The sequence below is a fragment of the Delphinapterus leucas genome, unplaced genomic scaffold, assembly GCF_059928025.1.
Source record: "Delphinapterus leucas isolate spDelLeu-1000000601 "Yukka" unplaced genomic scaffold, BTC_Dleu_Yukka2 spDelLeu_asBTCV2_sq25, whole genome shotgun sequence".
Lineage (NCBI taxonomy): Eukaryota > Metazoa > Chordata > Mammalia > Artiodactyla > Monodontidae > Delphinapterus > Delphinapterus leucas.
In genome coordinates this window covers 6,671,273-6,695,612 of record NW_028322234.1, presented here as the reverse complement: position 1 = coordinate 6,695,612, position 24,340 = coordinate 6,671,273, and the positions used below count along the sequence as shown (strand labels likewise).

At 58.1% G+C, this 24,340-nt stretch overlaps 2 protein-coding genes across 2 annotated transcripts; both read left to right on the top strand.

Annotated features, from left to right (window-relative positions):
* Window positions 1-681: 681 nt before the first annotated feature.
* On the top strand, window positions 682-9,582 carry USHBP1 (USH1 protein network component harmonin binding protein 1). Its single transcript, XM_022558618.2, has 12 exons — window positions 682-1,931; window positions 2,026-2,174; window positions 2,405-2,843; window positions 5,045-5,170; window positions 5,346-5,482; window positions 5,654-5,794; window positions 6,073-6,243; window positions 6,866-7,115; window positions 7,666-7,887; window positions 8,608-8,714; window positions 8,927-9,049; window positions 9,306-9,582. Exons 1-12 carry the CDS (start codon window positions 1,869-1,871, stop codon window positions 9,493-9,495), a joined length of 2,118 nt encoding a protein of 705 aa, XP_022414326.1. The 5' UTR covers window positions 682-1,868; the 3' UTR covers window positions 9,496-9,582.
* A 4,121-nt stretch (window positions 9,583-13,703) lies between these two features.
* Window positions 13,704-23,722, top strand: NR2F6 (nuclear receptor subfamily 2 group F member 6). Its single transcript, XM_022558575.3, has 4 exons — window positions 13,704-14,101; window positions 17,978-18,072; window positions 21,087-21,671; window positions 22,997-23,722. Exons 1-4 carry the CDS (start codon window positions 13,815-13,817, stop codon window positions 23,269-23,271), a joined length of 1,242 nt encoding a protein of 413 aa, XP_022414283.2. The 5' UTR covers window positions 13,704-13,814; the 3' UTR covers window positions 23,272-23,722.
* The last annotated feature ends 618 nt before the right edge of the window (window positions 23,723-24,340 follow it).

Sequence of the window (24,340 nt, the reverse complement as noted above, 5' to 3'; positions counted from 1 at the left end):
GGAGCCCAGGGAGGGAGCTGGGCTGGTATCCAGGTTGGGGAGGAGAGGCTTGGGCTGTGACTATGGATGGAGATGAGGAGGAGGCCCTTTAGAGGTGGATGCAGGAAAAATGAGCAGGATGTAGGGACCATCTGGGCTCTGAGGAATCCAGCATTTATGGAGAAGAAACAGTAGCTGGCAGAGGAAACAGAGATGGGATGGTCAGAGGTAGTAGGGAACAAGGAGGGTGCCTTATGATTCAGTTCCAGATGGTGCCTGGCCATGTGCAAATTGCTTGTTAAAATTCCTATAACACTGGAATATATGTATACACACACACACACACACAATATGGAATATTACTGAGCCATAAAAAAGAATGAAATAATGCCATTTGCAGAAACATAGATGGACCTAGAGATTATCATACTAAGTGAAGTGAGTAGACAAAGACAAATGCCATATGATATCACCTATATGTAGAATCTAAAAAAAATGATACAAATGAACTTATTTACAAAACAGAAATAGACTCACAGACATAAAAATCAAACTTATGGTTACTGGGAATTCCCTGGCAGTCCAGTGGTTAGGGCTCTGCACCCTCACCGCTGAAGGCCCAGGTGAGGGCCTGGGTTCAATCCTTGGTCGGGGAACTAAGATCCCACAAGCTGTGTGGCACGGCCAAAAAACAAAGGAGGGGGGACAAAAAAAGAAAAGAAAAAAACTTATGGTTACCAAAGGGGAAGGGAGGAGGGAGGGATAAATTAGGAGTTTGGGATTAATAGGTACATACTACTATATATAAAATAGATTAAAAAAAACAAGGACAAGATTAAAAAAACAAGGCACAGGGAACTATATTCAATATCCTGCAATAACCTATAATGGAAAGAACCTAAAAAAGAATAAAAAAAGAATGAAAAGAATAAAATCACTTTGCTTTACACCTTAAACTACTACAACATTGTAAATCAACTATACTTCAATAAAAAGTTGTTTGTTTTGAAAAAAAACAAACTCCCATGACACTGTAGGAAGATATAGAAATTGAGGCTCAGAGGGGATCATCACTTGCTCAGGGGTACCAATCCCAGGTCTGTCTGTGACTTGAAGTGGAATGAGAACTCTGACCCTGACACTGAAGGTATAGGCAGAGGAAAGAAGTTCACGGGGGAGCCAGCTGGAGAGCCTCAGCCCAGGGGAGCATTCTAGCTTCTGAGAAATAAAATCCAAGGGTCAGAGATGGAGGAGCCACGGGCTTGGAAGCAGAGGCGAGGAGGGACTGACATAGTGGGAGCTGGACATATGTCCTCCTGCTGGGGCTGGAGGAAGCCGCTGTCCTTGAAGAGGAAACTGCACAATAACAAGTCACATGGCCGGGGAGTGGGCTTCCTGTTTCCTGGCTCCTCCTAGGCTGGCCTTGGCCAGGCCAAGCCTGAGTAGGCAGTGGCCAGAGTGACCCCAAGAGTGTCCAGGGACTTGGTTTTCTGACCAAGGTGCCCCCAGAAGAACAGGGAATTAGAGCGGCTGAGGGGACCAAACCCCAGGATTGGAATCTTTGGTTCAGGAGAGCCCTGGGGAGGAGAGAGGACTGTTGAAGTCCTCGTCCCAAGCCCATATAGGGGAGGAAGAGGAGCAAAGAGGTAGTGAAAAATAAAGGAGGCAGAAAAGAAAGAAGAGGTGAGGGCAAATTTGAGAGATTGTGAGCTGACCGTCAAGGGAGGCATTCAAATCAACATTGATAACTCAAGATCCTTTCAGAGAAGTGAAATCAATGCCTATATCACAGAACAGGAAATTGAGGCTATCATTTGCTTTGAGCTGAGATCAGGTGGTGGTTTTAGGGGGTGAGGAAGGAGGAGGATTCAGGGGACCCTGATTTCTGGATGACAATGAGTGCCAGGGCCACACGGCCCCGAAGCCGGCGAGGGAGGCACGCCGCTCTGCCCGTAAGTGTCCCCCCTCCCTGCCACACCCAACTCTGCGAGACCCCAGGACCCAGACCTGCCTGGCTTAGAGCTCAGCTCTGGGGATCATTTGCAGGGTGAGCTGGACCCTGTAGCAGAGAGTTCAGAAGAGGCTGAGGCAGCCAGTGGGAGCTCCGAGCCGGGCCCTGTGCCATCTCAGGATAGCTGCAAGCCAGAGCCGCTGGGCCCTGAGGCGGAGGCCAAAGGGCAGGGCCTGGAGAGCAGGTAAGGCCCACTTGGTCTGTGTCCCCCACTACAGGCCTGGCACATCTTTCCCACCCATAGATCTGTTTATGTCCCTCCCCTACTCACACACATGCCATGGCTCCCATTGCCCTCAGTCTGACTTTCGAGGCCCTGCGTGATGCAGTCCCAGCCTTGTTACAAAGCCTCTTTGTGTTAGCTACCCCAGATGACCCCATTTCCAGATCTTTCCATCTCTCACCTCTTCACAGGACTGACAAAGAAGTTGATGGGGACTCTAGCAGGGGACCTGCTGCAGCGCCCGAGGGGCCCTATGAGCCTGCCCAGGAAGCCCACCAGGCCCCAGAGGCAGCCGCACGGGACAGGGAGAATGTCCTCTCTGGACCCAGAGCCCCTGACGTGTTTCAGACTCTCCAGCAAGCTCTGAGCTCTCTGGAAGCGGCTGTTGCTGCCTGGCGCCACCAGCCCCCAAGATGTCCTGGGCCGTTGGAGGCAAAGGACAGAAGCGAGGGGGGACCAAAGCCCTGCTTGGAGCAGGAGCAGGCTGGGAGCTGCCAGCGGGATGCAGCCCGATTGACTGAAAGGAATGCCTGGTTGCGTTTGGCCCTGGGCAGCCGTGAGGACGAGCTGATCCGCACACAGAACTCCCTGAAGGCCTTCCAGGTTGAGAAGGAGATGCTGCAGAGGGAGGTGAGTGGGGCAGGCCTGCCTCCCAGGGCTCCCTGGTGGGAGGGAGGCAGCAGGCCTGTTGTAGGACACATTCAATCATTTGTTCATTTGTAAAGCTTTTGTGGAGGCTTGGCTGCTGAACCCCAAAGAGACAAAGGCCCCTTGCAACCTTAGTTAAGGTGATCAGAGAGGCCCAGTGAGGAGGCGGCGACACTTGAATGAAGACCACAGGGGGGCAAGGGAGGAACCATGCAAGGAGCTGGGGAAGAGCATTCTAGGCAAAGGGAACAGCATATGCAAAGGCCCTGAGGTTGGAGTGTGATTACTGTGTTCAACGAACAGTGAGGAGGCCAGTGTGGGGCTGAGCAGGAGGAGACAAGGGTACGGAGGTGGTGGGAGCAGATCCCGGAGTGCCTTGCGGGCTGCAGGGAGGATTTGAGCTTTTGCTCTGAGTGAGGTGGGAGCCACAGAGGGTTCCGAGCAAGCAAGGGTGGAGACCTGATGCAGGCATTCACAGGTGCCTTCTCACCACCGTGGGAGGAACAGCTAGTGGAGGGAGAGGCTGGAATCTTGGAGATCCAGGAGGAGGCACTGGTCCAGACATGTAAGGGATGGAAGCTGTGGAGGTGGTGAGAAGTGGACAGATTCTGGGTGATGCTGAAGGTGGAGCTGGCAGGTGGGGTGTGAAAGCTGGAGAGGGGTTGAGGACGAGCCCTGGGTTGGGAGCCTAGGAGACTGGAAGTGAGCCATAGGGAGCCTGCGGGAGGGGCAGGTTTGGTGGGAGGGAGACCAGAGCTGTTTGGGCCTTGATCAGCTCAAAATGCCATGAGCCACCCACACGGGGCATTAAAGGGACAGTTCTGTGTCCAAGTCCAGAGCCCAGGGGATGTCAGGGTAGGAGGGACACAGGAGGTGAGACTTGGGGCTGCGGGAGCCCAGCATGAGGAGTGGGGCTCATTTCCCTACAGAGTGGAGCACATTTACCAGCTGGGAAAGAGGAGTCTTTTTAAAAAAAATTTACCCACTCTTTTTTTTTTTTTTGCGGTATGCGGGCCTCTCACTGTTGTGGCCTCTCCCGTTGCGGAGCACAGGCTCCGGACGCGCAGGCTCAGCAGCCATGGCTCACGGGCCCAGCCGCTCCGCGGCATGCGGGATCTTCCCGGACTGGTGCACAAACCCGTGTCCCCTGCATCGGGGCAGGCGGACTCTTAACCACTGTGCCACCAGGGAAGCCCTTTACCCACTCTTGCCTCTGGCAACCACCAACCTATTCTCTGTATCTGTGAGTTCAATTTTTTAAATTTTTGATTGATTGATGGATCAATTGATTGATTTATGCCGGGCCGCACGGCTTGCGGGATCTCAGTTCCCTGATCAGATTGAGCCCCGGGTGACCGCAGTAAAAGCACTGAGTCCTAACCACTGGACTGCCAGGGAATTCCCTTGTTTTACTTTAGACTCCACATATAAGTGAGGTCATACAGTATTTGTCTTTATCTGGCTGATTTATTTCACTTAGCATAGTGCCTTCAAGGTCCTTCTATGTTGTCACAAATGGCAAGGTTTCTTTTTCTACGGATGAATAATGTTTCATTGTATAAATGTATACACCACATCTTCGTATCCATCTCATCCATCAGCGGACACTTAGGTTGCTTCCATGTCTTGGCTCTTGTAAATAATGCTGCAATAAACATGAGGGTACAGATGTCTTTTCGAGTTGGTGTTTTGGTTTCTTTTGGATAAATACCCAGAAGCGGAATTGCTGGATCATGTGGTCATTCTATTTTTACTCTTTTGAGGAAATGCCATGCTTTTTTTCCAGAGCGGCTGCACCTATTTACATTCTCACCAATGGTGCATGAGGGTTCCCTTTTCTCCACATCCTCGCCAGCACTTGTTATCTCTTGTCTTTTTGATGCTTGCCCTTCTAACTGATGTAAGGTGGTATCTCATTGTGGTTTTGATTTGCATTTCCCTAAGGATCAGTGATGTTGAGCGTCTTTTTATGTACCTGTCGGCCATCTGTATGTCTAAGGAAAGAGAAGTCTTGAATGGCTGAGTGACTTGTGCCAGGTTATACAGGGAGGGGTTTGGCAGGATGAGTGTCTGGGGGTCCTACCTTCCACCTGGGGCTCTTGCCACTGCTCCAGGAACAGGTCTTAGGGAAGGATGGTGGGTGCTTTGAGCACCCAGGCCTGACATCCCCCATTCCCCCACAGGTCCAGGAGCTGCAGGATTCCCTGCTGAGGCTGAAGCCCTTCCCACCTCCCTCCTGTGACCAAGCAGGCGGCTCGGGTAGTGGTTCCAGCAGCTCTGGGGCTGATGGGGAGACCTGGGGCACTCAGGTGACTGTGGGAAGCTGAAAATCATGCATGATCTTAAGATCCTTAGGATTCAGGGCCATGAGACCCAAATCCTGGTCATGTGATCCAATAACTTCTGGGGTTGGAAAAGACCTAAACCCGTGATGCTGGGCTCTCAGTGACAATCTGGGTGAATCAAGTCACCTCCTTCTGGCAGGATCCCTTCTCCCTGGCTCACCCCCTGCTCCGGCGCCTCCAGAGTGATTCCAGCACCCAGATGCTTGGGTCTCTCCCCATCCAGCTCCTTGCCCCCGAGATGCACATCATGGAAGCCCAGATGGAGCATCTCCAGGGGTAAGAGCCACAAATGCTGAGCTCATAAGGGCACTGGTGCCTCCCAGCTGGGTTATAAAGCCAGGAGTCTGGAGCTGGATTTGGGGTGGGGTGGGGAAAGGTGGAAATCAACTGGGTTCTAACTGCCCTTCAAGGCCTCTCACTTTGCCTCTTCCCCACCTCTGGAGGCAGGAACATTGAGAAGCTCAAATGCTTCAACCGTCTGCTGTCAGCTGTGCTCCAGGAGTACAAGGGCCGGTGTGAGGGCCTCAGCATGCGGCTGGGCCAGCGGGAGGCTGAGGCCACTGCATTGCGTCTAGCCTTGCAGTATAGGTCAGTGCACCCTGCCCATGATATCACTGACTGGGAGGGAAATGGGTGTCCTCAGAGGATAGCCCCAATCCCCAGAGAGAGACAGAGTCCTCGCAGGAAAGTACTTTCCCTCACCACGGAAGTTAACTTAAGGCAATTTTAGTCCAAGAGTGCTGAAGGAGTTTACAAACTCCCAGGGGCGGGGGTGGGAGGAGTAGTGAGGGGTCCAGGAGCAAGTGAGGATGTCACCTACACAGCAAGATGGGTGTCCTGGAGCGCTCAGAACTGGTGTCCCACAGTGAACACTGTGAGGAGGCATATGGGGCCTTGCTCACTCTTCGGAAGGCAGACTCAGGAGCAGAAGAAGCCTTCATGGATGACTTGGAGGTGGCTGAGAAGGAAGCTCAGAGGCTTCTGGTGCAAGAGGAGGCTGCCATGGATGGAGGGATACTGCAGCATCCACGTCCAAGGTACCCCTGGGAACCCTGGGGACTGGGTGGGCCAATGAGTGGGGCTCCGATTGGAGAAAATGGGGCTCCCAGAACTGGCCACATGTTGGGGGTTGGTATGGCTCCTATGGTTGGTATTGAGGCCTGCTGGAGTTGGCTGGTTGCTACACAACAATGTTGGCACAGTGATGACAGCCATTGGGGTTGGTATAGGACCCACCAGAGTTGGCATGAAGATGGATGATGGTGCCCACTGATTAGAAAGGGCATGATGGAGCTTAATGGGGTTGGCTTGATGTTGGTACCCACTGGCGTTGGCATGATGCTGCCTGACAGGGTTGGCAAGTTGAGTGATGGTCCCCATTGGGTTGGTGTGATGGCATCCACCATGATAACATGAGTGACTGTGCCCATCGGCATGATGGTGTTCATCCATCATTCATCATTGATGGCTGATGTTGCCCATTGGGGTTTACATTATGGTACCTACCATGTTGGTTTGACCATGCCCAGCATAGATGGCATAGGAAGGACCCATGATGGTCAGTAAGATGGAAGCTGATGAAGCCCACCAGGGTTGGCACGAAGTTAGCACAACCATGTCCAGCAGCGTTGACATAGGCCCCTCTTCTGTTTCCTGTAGCCCCGAGGGCAGCAGTGTGGATAGGCCCACACCACAGGAGGTGGCTATACAGCTCCAGGGCTACGTCCAGCGTCTTCAGGAACGCCGTGCTCTGGTGAAGATTCCCCCAGAGCCTGGTCCCACCTTGGCACCCATGTCCGCTGTGCCCCGTGCAGAAGCCATGGTGCAGGCCATTCTGGGGACCCAGCCTGGCCCAGCCCTGCCCCGGCTGGAGAAGATGCAGATCCAGGAGGACCTGGTGGCCACACGGGTACACATGGGCTGTGGCCACTGTGTCAGTCTTTCCTGGTGGGACCAAACTCTTTGCTGAGTCTGAGAGAGATGTGATTCAGGGACCAATTAGCAAGGGAGAGTTTTGCTGGGCTGGGGACAAGCTTCCTGGAGGGAGGAGAGTTGGAGCTGGGGTTTTGAGGGATGATTAGAAATTCGTCCTCTGGAACTCAGTTTCTCACAAGACTTCCAATCTGGCTTTCCAAAATGTCCCTCCTATGGAAAAGAGATAGGGGCAGGGGACATAACCTGGGGGTTATAACCTGGCATGAAAGCTGAGGTTCTGAATTTGGAGAGACTCAGACACTTCCACTGAACTGCTACTTGACCTTGTCTAATCTACTTGCTCTCTCTGAACTGCCATTTCTACAGCTGTAGTTTTTATGGATGATATTTCCCATCTTGCAAGATCATGGTGAGGGCTGGGGTTCTTGCCTGACCTGCTCTCAGTGGGCGCCTCCTAGAGCCTCATTTTCCCCAACAATTGACCCTAGAGGTGCAAACCCTCTACCCTCTCCTTGGTCTCTTAGGAGACCCTAGCAGACCTGATGCTTCGGCTACAGCTGGTGCGGCGGGAGAAGCGGGCTCTGGAGCTGCGGGAGGCTGCCCTCCGAGCCCAGGGCCCAGCCCACGTGCTCCTGCTGGAGCAGCTGCGCTGGGAGCGCGCAAAGCTCTGGACTGGTGGGGCCAACAGCAGTGGTGGAGACAGCAGTGGAGGCGGGAGCAGTGGAGATGAAGAGGAGTGGTCCCAGGTGAGTGGCCCTGCCTGGACCTGATAGGGATAGCAGTATATTACTGGCTATGTGGTCCTGGTTAATCATAGCCCCCTTTGAGCCTGTTTCCATTTCTACACACAAAAAAAGGAGTTGAATGTTTAAGCTGCACGTTTCTTTCTTTGAGGGTATTTAGCCCAATAAGCCCCAAGGGATTTAGTGTCTTCCAGTCACACCTGTGCCTCCTCCTTCCCACCCCCAGGCTGATTCATTTTCCCCCTCCAGCTTCCTTCCTGAGGCTTTCCTTTTTGCCCCTTACTGTCTAATCATGTCTGTCCTCTGCTTAAAGCCTTAGCAGCTTCTGGAACCCTCCTTTGAATCATCTCTCCTACCTCCAGGGCTTTGTAAGTGCTGTGCCCCTGCCAGGAACACCAGTCACTTTCTAATTAAGTCCTCAACCTTCTACAGGTCTGAGCTCAAACATCACCTCCTCCAGGAAGTCCTCGTGGACTGCCTGAAAATGAGATATTATTTATTCCCCTGTACCTTATTGAGGTACCGTTATTGGGTACTATACCCTTATTGGGTACTGTACCCTTATTGGGTACTGTACCCTTATTGGGGTATCTCACCAGAGTGGGGGCTCTGTGAGAGCAGGGGCTGTAGCCACCACAATCTGGGCAACTTCGATGTCCAACTTGGGCTGAGCACACACTCAGCCTAGGCCTGTGTCACTACCCTCCCTGCTGCATCCCACAGGGCCCTCCGGCTGTCCCTGGTGGCAGCAGGGCTGTTGATGGAGGCCAAGTGAGCAAAGTGCAGAACCCAGAAGAGCTAGCCCAGGAACTGTCAGCATCACTCACCCGGTGTGTGCCTGGGTCCTGTGCTGGGGGATATGTGGCCTGGGTAGGGGAAATATGTGAGAGCCCTTGGGGGTGTTGCATACCCTGCAGGGCTGGGTATACACCTGCATACAGTTGTGTTCACATGGAAACATCTTGGGCAGGTGGGTGGGAGGAGGGAAGGAAGACAAGATTGGCTATGGCTGTGAGCCCCTCTCTCTCCACCCCTGTACCAGGGCTCTGGGCCTGCGGGAGCAGCTGCAGTCCTTGCGGGAAGAGCTGGAAGAGGTGGCTCAGAAGGGGCGAGCCAGACGTGCTCAGAGTACTGAGCTGAACAGTGATTTATGCAAAGCTCACAGGTAGGTCCCCCTATGTGACCTCAGAAGCATCCCTGGCTCTCCCTGGGCCTCAGATTCCCCCCTGTAAGGTGGATGGCAGCTTCAATCCATTCCACACCTCCTCTGGTGCCTGATGTGGGTCAGCCCCTGCTGAGTGATTCTGGGACCCCAGGAAGACCCAATCTCAAAGAGCTCCCGTCTGGGGCTGGGAGTACATAGCCCCTGTCTTGGGTGGAATGGGGGGCTGTTTCCTGGCTCATCCTCCTACTCCCTCCAGTGCCCTGGTCATGGCCTTCCGTGGTGCCCACCGGAAGCAGGAAGAGCAACGGCGGAAGCTGGAGCAGCAGGTGGCACTAATGGAAGCCCGACAGGCAGAGGAGCTGGCAGTGCTGGAAGCCACTGCAAGGGCCCTGGGGAGGCCCAGACCGCCCTGCCTGCCTCCCCGGCCAGGGGGGACCTTTCTATAAGCCCTGCTCTGGTTGTGTCTGGACGTGCCAGATAGTTACGGCAGGTCATGTCATAAACTGTTCTAGGTGATGTTATGTCATGTGGCATGACTTTGCATGTTGAGGCGTGTTTGGTGTGATGGGGGCTGATACCTGGGTGTCTGGGGCTTGATAGTGGCCAGGCATTTGAGATAAACTTGGTATCTTTGGCCTGACACCATGTGGCATGTGAAGAGACATGTCAGCAGGGTCATGCCAGAAGCAGCTTGGGCTGTGGGGACAGGATCCCCAGGGCTGGCTGGGGGGATTCAGGGTTCAGTGAGGTTACATAGCCAGAGCTGAAATTCCAACCCTTATCTGTCTCCAGAAGCCCAGGGAGGAGTCCACTGGGGCAGGGCACACCTTCCCCTGCGCACCTCCTTCCCAGGGAAATGCTGGGTTTGGCCTGGCAGATGTTCCCAAGAGGAAGATACCCATAACCCAGAAGGAAGACTGAAGCCTGAACACTTCAGGGTGTGGAACATTAGCTGGAAGAGCATTGCTCCCTGAGTGAAAGTAGAGGGAGGAGGAATCCGAGGTGGCTTTGGAATTTGCATTCAAAGAATGTGGAGCTAAGGTAAAGGGCCTCTGGGTGGTGAGCAAAGCAAAGGGAAGAAAAGCTGCAAGCAGTCATTCAGGGGGTTGGTACAGCTGTTGATGAGGAACTCAGAGAGGTGCTAATGGTGGGCAAAGAGGCACACTGCCCTCCAGGGCCTGGATGGCCCTTGGCCAGGCTGAGAAGTTGAGTCTTTCACGTGCCAGAGATGGGAGCTGTGGGAGGTGTTAGTGTCAGATTAATAGCAGGCAACTGATTAGCATGTTATTTGCGTAGGCCACACCCCTTGCCCTTCCACCCGGGTCTGGCAGGGTTGGGAAAGGGGGGCTGGGCTCGACCCTGCCGCTCCGGATTAGTGGCCAGCTGTCCCGTCTTGGGCGGTAGCTGAAACTCAAGACGGGGATTAGAAAGATTTTCATTCTCAGCCCGGTGGTGGTGGGGGCGGGGCGCGGGGTTCCAGGCAGCACCTGTGCAGGTGCGTGCGCGGCGTTACCGGCTCTCCCTGGGAGGGCAAGGCTGGCCTGAGGTCGGCGCTAGTAAGCCGCCAGGACTCAACCTGGTCCTCCGGATCCACAGACTCCTCGGGCAAGCGCTGGGGCTGGTGACCTTCGAACCCCTCGTACTCTCTCTGGACCAAAGCGGGCTTTGCAGAAAGCAGGCAAACTCAGGCAGGCAAGGTCGCCAGTGGCCGAACAGAGGAGCCGACTTTACCCCCCTCTTGTCCCTCTCCCTCCCTAAGAGTCTAAGTGACCTTAGCCCCGAGTCCCACCAGGTTGCCCGTGGAGGGGGTGGGCCCGAGAGGAGACAAGGTCACCTGTTGGAGGATGGGGAAGGAGTTCGCGCTGGAGGTGGAGGCAGGAGCTGAGGTCGCCATTGGGGGGCGGGGGCAGGTTCCCAGGCCGCCCGGAGCTGGGTCTTGCGGTTCCCACGGGTGCCCCCGCGGCAGATGGGCCCAGGCCTCTTTGTCCCCAGTCCGCGGCCGCTGCAAGGTCAAATGTCACCGCGGGGCCGCGGGCAGGGGTCAGGGGGGCGGGGCAGGACTTCGACCCTCCCCCGGAGGGCCCAGGGTGTCGGGGCGGTGGAGCTACTGGGAGGGGGCGGGGCGGCCGCCGAAGGGTTGGACCAATCCGAGGTTCTGGGATCTGCTGCAGACCTCGCAGTCTCCAACCGGTCCCCAGACCGCCACTTAGGAGCCCCCTTCCTCCAGACTTGTGGCCTTCAAACCCCAGTTCCTTGCCTCCTCCCTTCTCCAGCCCCTCTCTGACTCTTTTCCTTGAGGCTTCTCGCCCTTACAAGTCTCCATCTCTCATCTCTTCTCTGAGACACCCACCTCCACGTCTCCCCCCACCCCATCAAGGATCCTAGAAAGTCCAGATCAGGGACCTAGGACTCCCGTCCTCACCTCAAAACCCATCCAGCACCCCCATGTTCCCTGGCACCCCCAGAACCAAAGGGTCCTCTCTAACCATCCAGGCCCACCTCCCCTAGAGTGGCTTACAGGGCAGAGAACTCCACTCTAGTCAGACCCATGGAAAGTCCTTGCTCGTGTCTAACTCTAGTCCTTGCTTTCTGTACTTGTTAAAACCTCCCCCACCTCACACCCAGCCACACCCTCCCCAGAAGGCCCAGAGGCCCAGGGCTGGGCATCTATTGCCTGGCTTCTCCAGAACCTTGGTATCATCTTAAATGCTGCATAATCTCCAAGCATCTCCTGCCCTAGTCACGGAGGGTGCCCCCTCAGATGTCATCTGGAGAGGGTAATGGCTTTTCCCAAGGACGCTTCCTGAGAGACGAGGGTGTAGGAGCTGGTGGGGGCAGAGGGCACTGCTCTCCTGCCTACAGCCTCAGAGGCCCTGCCACGTGCCCTGGTGTCCAGCTCAGCCCAGGACAGGGCAGGAGATAAGGCCGGGTGCCCGGACCTGCAGGACTCCAAGGTGAAAAGTCACTGCAGGAAGGGCTTTTCCAGCCGGTTAAATGTTAACAGGCCCAGAAACAGAGGCCCAGGTTTCTTTGCCCAGGGCGGCTGGGGTGGCATACAAAGAGTGCTTAATATATGCAATATATGCTGGCTGCCCCAGCTCGGGGTCTTGGTGTGTGTGCGCGTGTGTGTGTGTGTCTTGGTGTGTGTGTGTGTGACGTGGAGGCAGAACGGCAACTGGGAGGCTCTGGGGAGCCTGGAAGAGACATCTGTAGTCCAGCCGGCCCCCGGCCAAGCCCTTTCTGTGAAGCACAGAAAGAAAAGGAAATTAAAGGGGAAAGGGGCAGGCCCCGCAGGGGTGGTGGGAATTCCTGTCGCCTCCAGCCTCGCTGGGCGGGTGGGCGCACTGCCTACAGAGGCCTGAAATTCTGGCGAAGGCCACCCCCCACCCCACCCCCGCCCCCGACCTCGCGCCCCCGCCGGCCGCAGACCACAACATCCCTTCCCCCCGGAGATTCCGAGCACCAGGTGTTAGCCCAAGCAGAGAAAGGGTGGGGTGGGGGTCGGACGCGGAGACTTTCTGGAAGAGGAAGCAAACACAATCCATCAGGCAACTGTGCAAAGAAATGCCCCAGGGTGTGTGTGTGTGTGTGTGTGTGTGTATTGCGCAGGGGCGTGCCCCCCGGGTGCAACCGGCCCCCCATTATTGCTTCTGCCGGGAATGCAGGGGGGTGGTGCCGAGGGGCGCCTCGAGGGCGGCTGAGCTACACAACGTCCAAGGCCGGAGGTGGAGGGGAGGGCCTTAGAGAGACATCTTGGCGAGGCTGCGGAAGGGCAGAGGGCAGCACTGGCCCAGGCTCCCGCCGCGGCCCGGCGGGGGTTAAGGCTGGAGCTGGGCGAGGGCGGGGGTGGGAGTGGAGTGGGAGAGGGAGGGAGAGGGAGGAGGGTCTGGCCGTGCGGCCCCGCGCTCCGCCCTCGCCCCTCCCGCCGGCCTGGGCGCCGGGCGCCGCGCGCGGCCACCCATGTCCTTATAAGGGCGGCCGTCGCCGGGGCAACGAGCGCCCGCCCCCAGCCCGCGGCGCGCGCCCCTGCCCCCGCCCCCACCCCCCGCCCGCCCCGCGAATGGAACGTTGTGTGTCAAACCGGCCGCAGCGCGAGGCCGGCGCGCGGGGTCGGCGGCGGCGAGAGCGAGGCTCGGGCCCAGGCACAGGCCCAGGCCGGGCGGGCGCGGCCGCAGCGGGGGCGGCAGCTCGGGAAGCGCCTGCCCGCGGCCCTGCAGGCCCCGAGCGGCCACCGGGGGACCTGGGGGACTCAGGGGGCGCGGTGACCGGCCCCGGCGCGCGCCCGCCACCCCTCCCCCCCGCCGCGGGCGGCCGAGCAACTTGCGGCCAAACTTTCCCCCCGGCCTCCCGCACTCGGATGGCAGCCCGCTAAGTTGGCCGCAGCCCTCGGCCGAGCGGCGGCCAGGCCAGAGGGCTCCCCCTGCGCAGCCTGGGCCGGGCCATGGCCCGAGCTCCCCCGCCGGGGCCCCAGGGCGGCGGGGCGCGAGTCCCCGGGGCCCCCGGCCAGCACCTCTAGCGCGCCCCCCCGGCCCCGGGCCTGGCCCCACGCTCGCGTGGGAAAGTTGGCCTGGAACCGGCCCGACCAGTTCCTCCCGGGCGCGCGGACCGGCCGCAGGAAGTTGCTGCAAAACTTTTTTGGGGGGTGCAGCCGGGTGCCCCCCGCGCGCCGGGGCCGGATGCGCGCTGGGTAGGGTCCCCCGGGTCGAGAGGGGTGCCCCGAGGGAAGAGCGCGGAGGGGGCGCCCCGGCCCTGCTGCCCTGGGGCTATGGCCATGGTGACCGGCGGCTGGGGCGGCCCCGGTGGCGGCGGCGGCGACACGAACGGCGTGGATAAGGCGGGCGGCTACCCGCGCGCGGCGGAGGAAGACTCGGCCTCACCCCCCGGCGCCGCTAGCGACGCTGAGCAAGGCGACGAGGAGCGGCCGGGGCTGCAGGTGGACTGCGTGGTGTGCGGGGACAAGTCGAGCGGCAAGCACTACGGCGTCTTCACCTGCGAGGGCTGCAAGAGCTTCTTCAAGCGGAGCATCCGCCGCAACCTAAGCTACACCTGCCGGTGAGCCCCCTATCAGCGCACCGCCGCCGGGCACCCGGCCCCGCTGTGGGCCGGGCCTCTGACCTGCTCGGTCACCTTGGGCCTGGCGCTGACCTTCCCTGGGTCTCCACTTCCCGTCTGAGATAGGGGCACAGATCCTTTTCCCCCTCTCCATTACATTCTTGGGATTGTGTATACTGACGGCGCTGTATCGATGCAGGTCCCCCCTTCAGGTGGTCCCTTGCGGCATCCGCCCTAGTTACTTGCTCCCCCTTCCTCCCTTCCTTTTCTCCGGACAGGGGTCAGCTCCGCGCGGGGAGGGGTTGTGGTGCTGTCAGGGGTGGGTCCCTGACCCCAGGGCATCTCTTCTCTTGGGAATATCGGCGCGTGGGGTACCCCGCGGGAATCAAACGTGGAACTTGGACTGTGGGGCTCACAGTGTCCAGGGGCCATTGTCTGCGGCCGCGCGGATCGATACGGCGCGCCCTTGGGGTCAAATATCACTTCCAAAGTCGCTCTGACCACCGAGGCTGCGGCGGGAGCGAAACTGGGGTGGCACAGGGCAGCCTTCTTCGCGTGGGGGCCCCTGCTGTGGGGTTGGGCCTGCTCACCGGGGGAACCCCCGCCCCCCCCTCACCCCAGCCCTGGCTCACGCCGGGCTTTGGGTCACCGGAAACTCCTGCTCGAGGTCCGGGTGGGTGGCGGGATTTGACTGCATCTTGGCTGCTCGACCCCCCACCCCACCCCCAGCCAGGAGTTGGTGCAGAGCTGGGCTCCTGGAAAATCCCTGAAACTTTGGTCCGCTCTGAGACAGGGTGGGCGTGAATGTTTCCAAGAAGAAGCCCTGGACTGTCCTAGGTTGGAGTCCCCACTGACAGGGTGTGGCCGTGCTAGCTTCTCTCCTTAGTTCTGGGGCTTTAGGTCTGGGGGGAGAAGCCGCTGGCATTGAGTGTCCAGGCCAGGGCTCCCTTTCCCACCACTCTTTGGTGAGCCTCCTTTTGCTCCACTGACAAGCCCCTACTCTGCATCCTCCAGGAACATGCTTGGGCTCTGTAGAGCCAGTTTGGAGAGCCCCATTTTCCAGATGGGCAAAACCGAGGCCCAGAACGCTCTTGGTGCCTGCCCTGGGTCACCCAGGGAGAGACCCTGCTCCAGTTGGGGCTTAGCAAGGGGAACTGTGGGGTTGGGAAGAGAGGGGCAGCTGAGTCTGGGTCAGGGTGTCCCCAGCGAGAGCTGCTGGTGGAGGGCTTGTTGGCAAGGCCACTGGGCGGAGCCCCGGGCACCTGAAGCAGGAATTTGGCCCCAGGTCCAGCCTGTCTGGGGTGGCTGTGTGTGTGGGGGAGCTGGCTTAACTCTCTCCTCCAGTGCTAACTGGGCCACCAGACTTTGGCCTCATTTTTGCTGCTGGAATAGCTGCCTGCTCTCTGGCCAGGTCTTTAGGGAGGGCAGAGGAGGGGCTCAGGTAGTTTTGGGGTCCCAGAGGCTCCCTGAGAGTGGGAGCAGGGAGCACCAAGGTCGGGGAGAGGGGCCATGGTTTGGGGCTGGCAGGTTCTTCAGAAGGTCTCTGCTGTGTGACCTGGTGAAGTCACTGCTTCTCTCAGCCTCAGATTGATTCAGCAAAGTCCCCTCAGGGCCTGGCCTGGGTGATTTGATGCCGGCCCCCTAGAAAAGACCCTGGCTCCAAGCCCAGCCCTCTCCCAGTCTGGGGGAGACACAGGTGTCCCCAGCCTGTGTGGTGTGGGTTGGGCCAGAGGGAGGGATGGTCTGGGGTCCCGGGAGGGAACAAGGGGCTCTGCCTAAGGGTCAGAGAGGAAGGAAGGCCACCGGAGGTGGGCCTTGAAACATGAGGGGTTTAGCAGATAGAAGCGAAGGGCACTCCTGCAGAGGGTGTAGCTACAGCAAACGCTCAGTGGCAGGTTTGGGGGAGCAGTGATGTAAGATGAGACCACCCAGGCATAGGAGAAGTTAGAGGTGCGTGGGCCTGAAATGCTGGACTGAGGTCAGTGAGGAGCCGTGAAGGGTGTGTGAGCAAGAGAGGGCTATGATCCAATTGGACTGGAAGCCAGAGCCCAGGGAGGAGGCTGAATTGGACTGTGGGGTTCGGCGAAGCATGTCCTCTTTAGGTGGGATAACAGGTAGAACTTACTGTTTCCTCATCTGGAGGGACAGAAGCTCTGTCCTGACTCTACAGCTGGGGAAGTTGAGGCAGAAGGCTCAGGGCCTCCCCTGAGGTCTGAGGGCCCTGAGCCAGGCTCCTGCCTGCCTGCCTGCCTGCCCCAGGCCTGGCTGTTTCCACGCGGCTGCCCAGGACCCTCCCACTGCATGCCTGCTGGGCTTTGTTCTGGTTCTGCCTGAGCTCCCTTTGCCCTAGTAAGGCCTCTTCCTGGGGGCTCAGGCTGGTGGGACACAGAGGCCTGGGCTCAGAGGCTGGCGCTGCAGGACACAGAGGCCTTGCAGAGCCTCAGCTCTCCTAAATCTGCCATTGGGACTCGCAGCTGGGGCTTGGGTCTTGACGCCCTCCCCCCATGCCCCCAATTTCTCCAGAATGAGTGCATCCCATATAGAATTGGCCTCTGGCCTCCCATTTTCAGATGAGGAAACCAAGGCTCAGTGGAGAAGTCACAGCCCAAAGATCAGGGCTGGGTGTCTGCAGTTGAGATGTGTTTTGATTTTTAACTTCATTAAGTGTTTGTTTTACTTTGTGACTGTCTCTAGGTACCCTCTTGGTGCCCAGCTGGGACTCCAGGGTGTCTGCCCCAAGCCTGGGCCTCAAAAGGCCCTGAGCCCAGGGTGGAGAGAGATAGGGAGGGAGCACAGGGGCAGGGGCCAGGGGGAAAAGGTGCTGGGGACATTTGAAGAACAAAGGCCTGAACCTTCCTGCTAGGGACTGACCCTGGATGGGAACTCATTGCCTCACAGGGCGGGGCCACCTGTCCCATCCCTGGAAGAGGCAACAACAATCCCTGAGGGCCACCCAGAGGAAGCTTCTTGGACTCAGTTAGGAATTGGACGTTCTTTCCAGAGAAGGGGTTTGGGATCTTAAAGGGGTACAGGAGTTCATTTGTTCATTCACTCATTCGTTCGTTCGTTCGTTCATCGTTTGTTTGTGGTGGCCTTGTGTAGGGCAGTAATGCTGGGGCTCCACAGTCCTGTGACCCCCTAGAGGACTGGCCTGGCTCCTAGTCTCTTAGTCAACTCACAAAGCCTTGCTCCCTGACCATGTTCCTTCTCTGCTCTCACATTGCCCTTGGGACAAAGAACCTGACCCTTGGCCTGACAGTGACCAAGTAAAGTGAAACTGTTTAGGCCTTCATATTTTGGCATTTCCAACCTTTTGCCCTTGTTGCCCACTCTGCCTGGAACTGCCTCTGTTTCCCTGGGGAACTTCTGATCATCCTTCAAAACCCAGTTCCAGGGCTTCCCTGGTGGCGCAGTGGTTGAGAGTCCGCCTGCCGATGCAGGGGACACGGGTTCGTGCCCCGGTCCGGGAAGATCCCACATGCCGCGGAGCGGCTGGGCCCGTGAGCCACGGCCGCTGAGCCTGCGCGTCCGGAGCCTGTGCTCCGCAACGGGAGAGGGCACAACAGTGAGAGGCCCATGTATTGCAAAAAACAACAAAAAAACAACAAAAAAACAAAAACCCAGTTCCAACATATCCACTCTGGCGCGCTCATCTGCTTTGCCACAGACTGCTCTTCGTCTGTGGCCCTCACCCGAATTGTCCTTTCCTCTTTGCAGGCCTAGCCTCTGTGCCACTTTGGGGCCACTTGCCCGGCCGAGGTTGGTGGGGGGCTGGTGGTTCTCAGGGGCAGCCTTCAAAGGCGTCTCACAAGGTGGCTCCAGGGGCAGGATGTGGGTGTCATGGTAACCCCCATGGTGACCTCTGCATGCCCACAGGTCCAACCGTGACTGCCAGATTGACCAGCATCACCGGAACCAGTGCCAGTACTGCCGCCTCAAGAAGTGTTTCCGGGTGGGCATGAGGAAGGAGGGTGAGTACCTGCTGGGGTGGGGCAGGCAGGGGATGAACAAACGGCCTGCCCTTTGCTCCTTCTTTTGGGGTCTGGGAGCTATGGAGGGCGGGGTCTGGTGCCTGCTAACCTCGTTACCACCAATGATCCTGAGATCCCGTGGGCCTGGGTTTGGCCCTGGGCTGGAGGAATCCAATTATCCGTGGCTGTCTGGTGGCTGCTGCAGAACTGGGATGCAAGGGACTCCCTGACTCCGGCCCATTTTAGAATTGTTCTTCCCCCACCCTCCCCAGTTCCTCCCCAGGCCCCGCCCCGGCCTCAGAGGCAGTGATACCCTGGTGACCCCCCTGCCCTCTAGCCAGGCTACCGCTTTCTGAACAAGGATGTATTTTTTTATTTGATTTGCTTTCCCTCCACCCTCCACCCTCCACCCCCTGCCTTGTGTTTGCCCAAGGCAGGAACTCACCTGACTAAGGCAAAGGGCAGCTTACCTTTCCGCCTGACCGGGGCACTGGGAGCCAGAGGGAGGCCCAGCCTCTTGTCCTTGCCCTGGGGACTTGGGTGGATACATGCGGGGCAGCTGGGTCTAGAATGCCACCAAGCACTCTTAGAATTCAAGTGGAACTCAGAGACTTGTACATGGATGTCTGGGCTTGGGAGCAGAATCTGGCCCATTTCAGTGATGGCCCCTGTGCTGGGCTTCATGTCTCTGCCTGGACTCTCATGAGCCAGGCCAGCAGTTCTTCCCTGCATCTAACCTGAGTCTCTGCTGCTCTAAAGATGGTTTCTCCTCTGCTGGGCCTCTGTGGGAGAAGCTGGGACAGCTGCTCAGACTCTTTCTCTTAAGACCGTCTCATCACTCCCTTTGGTCATTTTAAGTGTGGGGGTGACTGTCTCTCCGCCCCCCCCCCCAACGTGGATTTTACCTCCACTTGTTGATCTGACCTAAACTCCTGATATACATCTTATCAGGGCTTCAGATCTGCAAAGTCTCGGGGTGGAAATAATAATCTCAGGTCATGCCCCAAAGCACAGCCCTATCTCAGGGCCTTTGCACACAGGTTGTTCCCTCTGCCTGGAACGCTTGCCCAGTCACCTGCATGGCTTCCTCCCTTGCCTCCTTTAAGATTTGCTCAAACAACACCTCCTCAGAGAAGCCCTCCTGATTACCCTTCGCCACCCCCTCTTTATTTCAGGCCATCTGTCTTGCTTTATAATTTACTTGCTCCTCTATCAGGATGTTCTCCTCAAGGTCAGAGACTTTTGTCTGTCTTGGTTTTTGACATATCCCCAGTGCCTAGACCAGCCTCGAAACCCATAAGGTGCTTAATAAATGTTTCTTGGCTTGAGTTACTATCCACTTAGCTCTTACTAAGTGCCAAATGCTATTCTAAGCAAGTTAGATACATTCTCATGTAAATTCAGTGATTGGTTTCATTATCATCACCGTTTTTATTATCAACTGCATTTTTCATAAATGGGAAGACAGCACAGAGAGCAATAGAACTGTGGTTGGGATTTGAACCCACAGTCGTGGCTGAATGAGGAGGAAGAGCTGGGGACAGGGGTTCTCAGGAAGCGGGAACAGCAGGTGCAAAAGGCCCTAAGGTGGAAACGTGGCTGGATGGTGGAAGAATGGTGGGGGTGGGGTTTAGAACCAAGTGGGCCCGGGATTGACTGGGATTCGCTCTCTCGGGCCTCATCTGGCTACACCCATTTGACAGATGATTCTGAGACTTCGAAATCACATGGAGCAAGGCTTGAATCCAAGCCCCTGTTTCCCTGATCAGCTCTGCTAGCCCCTGGCTCCCACTTGCATCCCCCTCCCCATCTGCTTCATGGTGGGTTGACCAGAAGTTCATGGAGGTGGTGAGACAGGGCACTCCACCTCATTAAAACTCATTAATTAGTCTCTGCCTGGCACCCAGCCCAGTCAGCCCCTCCGCCCCTCCCTCTGTGGCACAGGCCAGGCTGGCATGCAGCCACCTCTCCCCTCTTTGCACCTCAGCTTCCCTCTTCTCACCAACCTGACCACTGGGGGCACTGGCCAAGGCCAGCAATCGGTCCTCCCCGCTCATAGGCAAGGTTACTGATGGAATCACATGTTTACTGAGCACTTGCTACTGGCCAGGACTCCACTCTTAGCACTGAGGTCACTGCAGAGACCCAGAGAGATGAGACCTGCTCTAGGGGGCCATGACCTGGAGGGTGGGGCTGGGAGGTAGGGAAATATCCCACCTCCATAGGAGAGATCAGTGCTCAGCCCATACTGATCACTTGTTTTAGGGGTATACTGATCACTTGTTTTAGGGGTAGGCTGGCCATGTGCCCCAAGTCCTGGGAAGGAAGGTGATCGCTCCCTGGACCCATTCTCAGGTCTTGGACCCCTATGATTGACAGATGAGGACATGATTGACAGGTTTAGTCTCCCTGGCTGTGGAGGAGAGCTCACACAGTCCAGTAGGAGGGGGCCAGGTGCGAATTAAATTAGCCCTCACCCAGTGGTCCCATTCCCACCTGGGAAGGTTCCCCCTGTCCCAGGGTCATGGCCCTTCTCTGAAGGAAGTAGGAGTTGGGTGGTGGCTGGACATGGACTCAGGCTGAGGGCACAGGGCAGAGCAGGGTGGGGCATGCAAGACCTTGGCCTCTGTCATCCCAACAAGCTTTGTGCCCATGAGGTGGGGATTGGGGGTCCAGGGAAGGGCTGAGCTGGGGGGCTTGGAGGGGAGGGGGCTGAGTGACCCTTTGATAACTTTATCTCCTCCCCTTATTCCTCCCTACTTGGCCCCCGCCCACTCTCTCCGGGTACCCACCTTCCCCCTCCTTCCTTCCCTCCCCACTCCCTTTTCCTCACACCCCACTCACCCCTCTCTGGTTTCCCGTGTTCCTCAATCCCCTTCCTGTCCCATTTTCGTCACTCCCTCTCTCCCATCTCCTGATTCCACCCTCCCTTCTCCCCTCCTCCCTCATTTCCTGCGGGGCTGGCTGTCTCCCCTCCTCCCCGCCCCCCCCCATCTCCATCTCCCCCCTCGCAGCGGTGCAGCGCGGCCGCATTCCGCACTCGCTGCCTGGCGCCGTGGCAGCCTCGTCGGGCAGCCCCCCGGGCTCTGCGCTGGCGGCGGCCGGCGGAGACCTCTTCCCGGGGCAGCCGGTGTCGGAGCTGATCGCGCAGCTGCTGCGCGCCGAGCCCTACCCTGCGGCGGCTGGGCGCTTCGGCGCGGGCGCAGCGGGCGCGTTCGGCGCAGGGGGCGGCGCAGCGGGCGCGGTGCTGGGCATCGACAACGTGTGCGAGCTGGCTGCGCGGCTGCTCTTCAGCACCGTGGAGTGGGCGCGCCACGCGCCCTTCTTCCCCGAGCTGCCGGTGGCTGACCAGGTGGCGCTCCTGCGCCTCAGCTGGAGCGAGCTCTTCGTGCTGAACGCGGCGCAGGCGGCGCTACCCCTGCACACGGCGCCGCTGCTGGCCGCCGCCGGCCTGCACGCCGCACCCATGGCCGCCGAGCGCGCCGTGGCCTTCATGGACCAGGTGCGCGCCTTCCAGGAGCAGGTGGACAAGCTGGGCCGCCTGCAGGTCGACTCGGCGGAGTACGGCTGCCTCAAGGCCATCGCGCTCTTCACGCCTGGTGAGATGACCTGAAATGGGGGGCTCTGAGGCCGTGGGAGGGGTGGGAGGGAGGGGTGCGACCTAGATCCTGACCCTGGCCCCGGCCGCCTTAGCCCTCCACTCCCTGATCCACAGCTAGCCAGACTTGTGTCCCTGAAAGCGCCTTGAGCGTTGATGGGGGACAGTGGAGGAGGTGATGCGGGCGGTGTGACACCCTGATGGCCCCACCCCCGATCCCAGGTCTCCCTAAGAACTTCGATCCCTGTCCGGACCCGTGACTCACGGCCCCACAGCCTCTCTCCCTGATTCCCAGGCTCCCTGAGACCCCCCCCCATCCTTCACCCCCTCATCATCATCGTGCTCAGTGGGCACTGACAACAGAATGACAAGTGGGGGGACGCGGGAGGAGAGGTCCCCCCACCTGGTTCTGGCCCTCATTCCCTGATCTCTGTTGTCCTCCCCAAACCCTCTGACCCTCATCTGCCAAATCAGGGTTCTCTTCTTGTTACCACTTATGGAGAGCTGCCAGGCAGGGGTGCCTTGACACCTGGTTCTGGGTTCCCCTGGGCTCTCCACTCCCAGATTCCTGGGCCCCTAGACCTCTGACCCAGGGCTCCCAACCTGCCCCCTGACCCGCCTCCAGGGGCCACCCCTCGCTGAGCTGGAGAGGGTAGGGGGTGTGGCTTGGAGCCCCTCCCACCGAGGGGCGGGACTCCGAGCGGAGCCGTGCGCTTCCTTACGTGTCTTTGGTAACCGTCCAGCAGCCAAAGCCCTGCTTTATTCCAGGGAGTGGCGCAGCTGGCTCTGCACTCTGGAAGGAGGCCCCACTAGGTGTCTCCTTGGGGCCAGGGATGCGGGAACCAGACACAGGCTACTCTGGGAGGTGGCTTTCATCCAATAAATATGGCTTTGCCCCTCCTCATTTCCCCAGGAGACTTTCTCTGCCCCCATTCATGGGGCTGTCATCTTCACTCACATCGCAGGCCCCTCTGGGGTGTCTGAATACCCCCTCTAGGCTTTGCTTTCCTCCCCAAGTCCCCTCCCCAGCCTCTTCTTCCCCTTGAGCTTGGTTAGAACTTCTCTCCCTGCTAAATGCTTTAGTCAGGGCCCCTCCACCCTTGAGACATCACTGCCTGCACCCCTGTGTCATCGTCCTTGGATGAAGCCACCTTAATATTTCTTGAGGACCAACACTGCCATTTGTGCCCTAGGCCCCCGTCTCCCACCTCCTGAGTGCCCTCGTTCTGTATCAACAGCCCTGAGTGGTGCCCCCGCTCCCCCGTCAGCCCTGGGGTCGTGTGTCTTCCCGCCACCTCCTCTTCTGACCTTTCCCTTGTCTCCCAGATGCCTGTGGCCTCTCAGACCCAGCGCATGTGGAGAGCCTGCAGGAGAAGGCCCAGGTGGCCCTCACCGAGTATGTGCGGGCCCAGTACCCATCGCAGCCCCAGCGCTTTGGGCGCCTGCTGCTGCGGCTCCCTGCCCTGCGTGCCGTCCCCGCCTCCCTCATCTCCCAGCTGTTCTTCATGCGCCTGGTGGGCAAGACACCCATCGAGACGCTGATCCGAGACATGCTGCTGTCGGGAAGTACCTTCAACTGGCCCTATGGCTCGGGCCAGTGACTGGACAGGGCCGGGTCTGCAGACCTCCAGGGACACATATGCTCAAGCCTCCAGTGGGGGCCCCCAGGCAGAGGACCCCGGCTTCCCTCCTCAGACTCCTGTTTTTTAAAGACTGTGAAATGTTTGTGTTTTTTGTTTTCTAAGTGATCATGAAACCAAAAAAGACTGTCTAGGCTCCAGCCAAGTCTTCCCCAGAAGCCCTGGTCAAGATGAGGGGCAAGACTGAGGGTCCAATCCCAGGACAGCTGTGTCCCTTGGTGCCCCAAGCATGAACTCATGGTGCAGTGGCTTCTCTGGTGTGATGGACAAAGTCCGGGCATCTGGACTGGAGGGGCAGCTGCACCCGGGCAGGGGTAGCGTGTACCAGGCGGATCCTCTGGACACGTAATCCACGTTGGACACTACATGATGGATGAATCAAGGCCAATAATAAAGAAGTTTCCTACCTGCACAGCCTCTGTCATCTTTGTGAGGGGAGGGTGGCACGGAGGGCGCCCTACCATGGCTACCCACTCCCAGCCATCTGGAACACCCACAACCTAACAACAGCCCTACTTTCTGTTTCTGTTGGACAGTTTTGTGGGGGATCTGCAGCCGGGGGCAGGAAGGGGGGCCCGAGGTCAGCCAGTGAGTCTGTAAGAGTTGAGCTTAGCAGATGGCTCAGGTTTGAATTCAGATTCTGGCTTAGGAGGGTGAGCCTCATAGATTAACATGAGCCTTAGACCAAACACTTGTTTCTTTCCTTCTCTTGGCCGTGCCACACGGCTTGCGGGATCTTAGTTCCCTGACCAGGTATTGAACCCCGGACCCACGGCAGTGAAAGTGCCGAGTTCTAACCACTGGACTGCCAGGGAATTCCCTTTATTATTTTCTTTGGTCGGCCCTTAATCATCTGGGCCCCAGTATCCTCGGGAGAAACATCTGGGGCTAGTTTTGTCACATGATCTCAGCCCAGACAGAGAACCCTTCATTTCCCTGGCCACAGCGACTGCTTTAGGGAGGGCACGTGGCCCAGAGCTGGCCAATGAGATTCAATGGCAGGGTTGGGAATTCGGAGGATATCATTAAA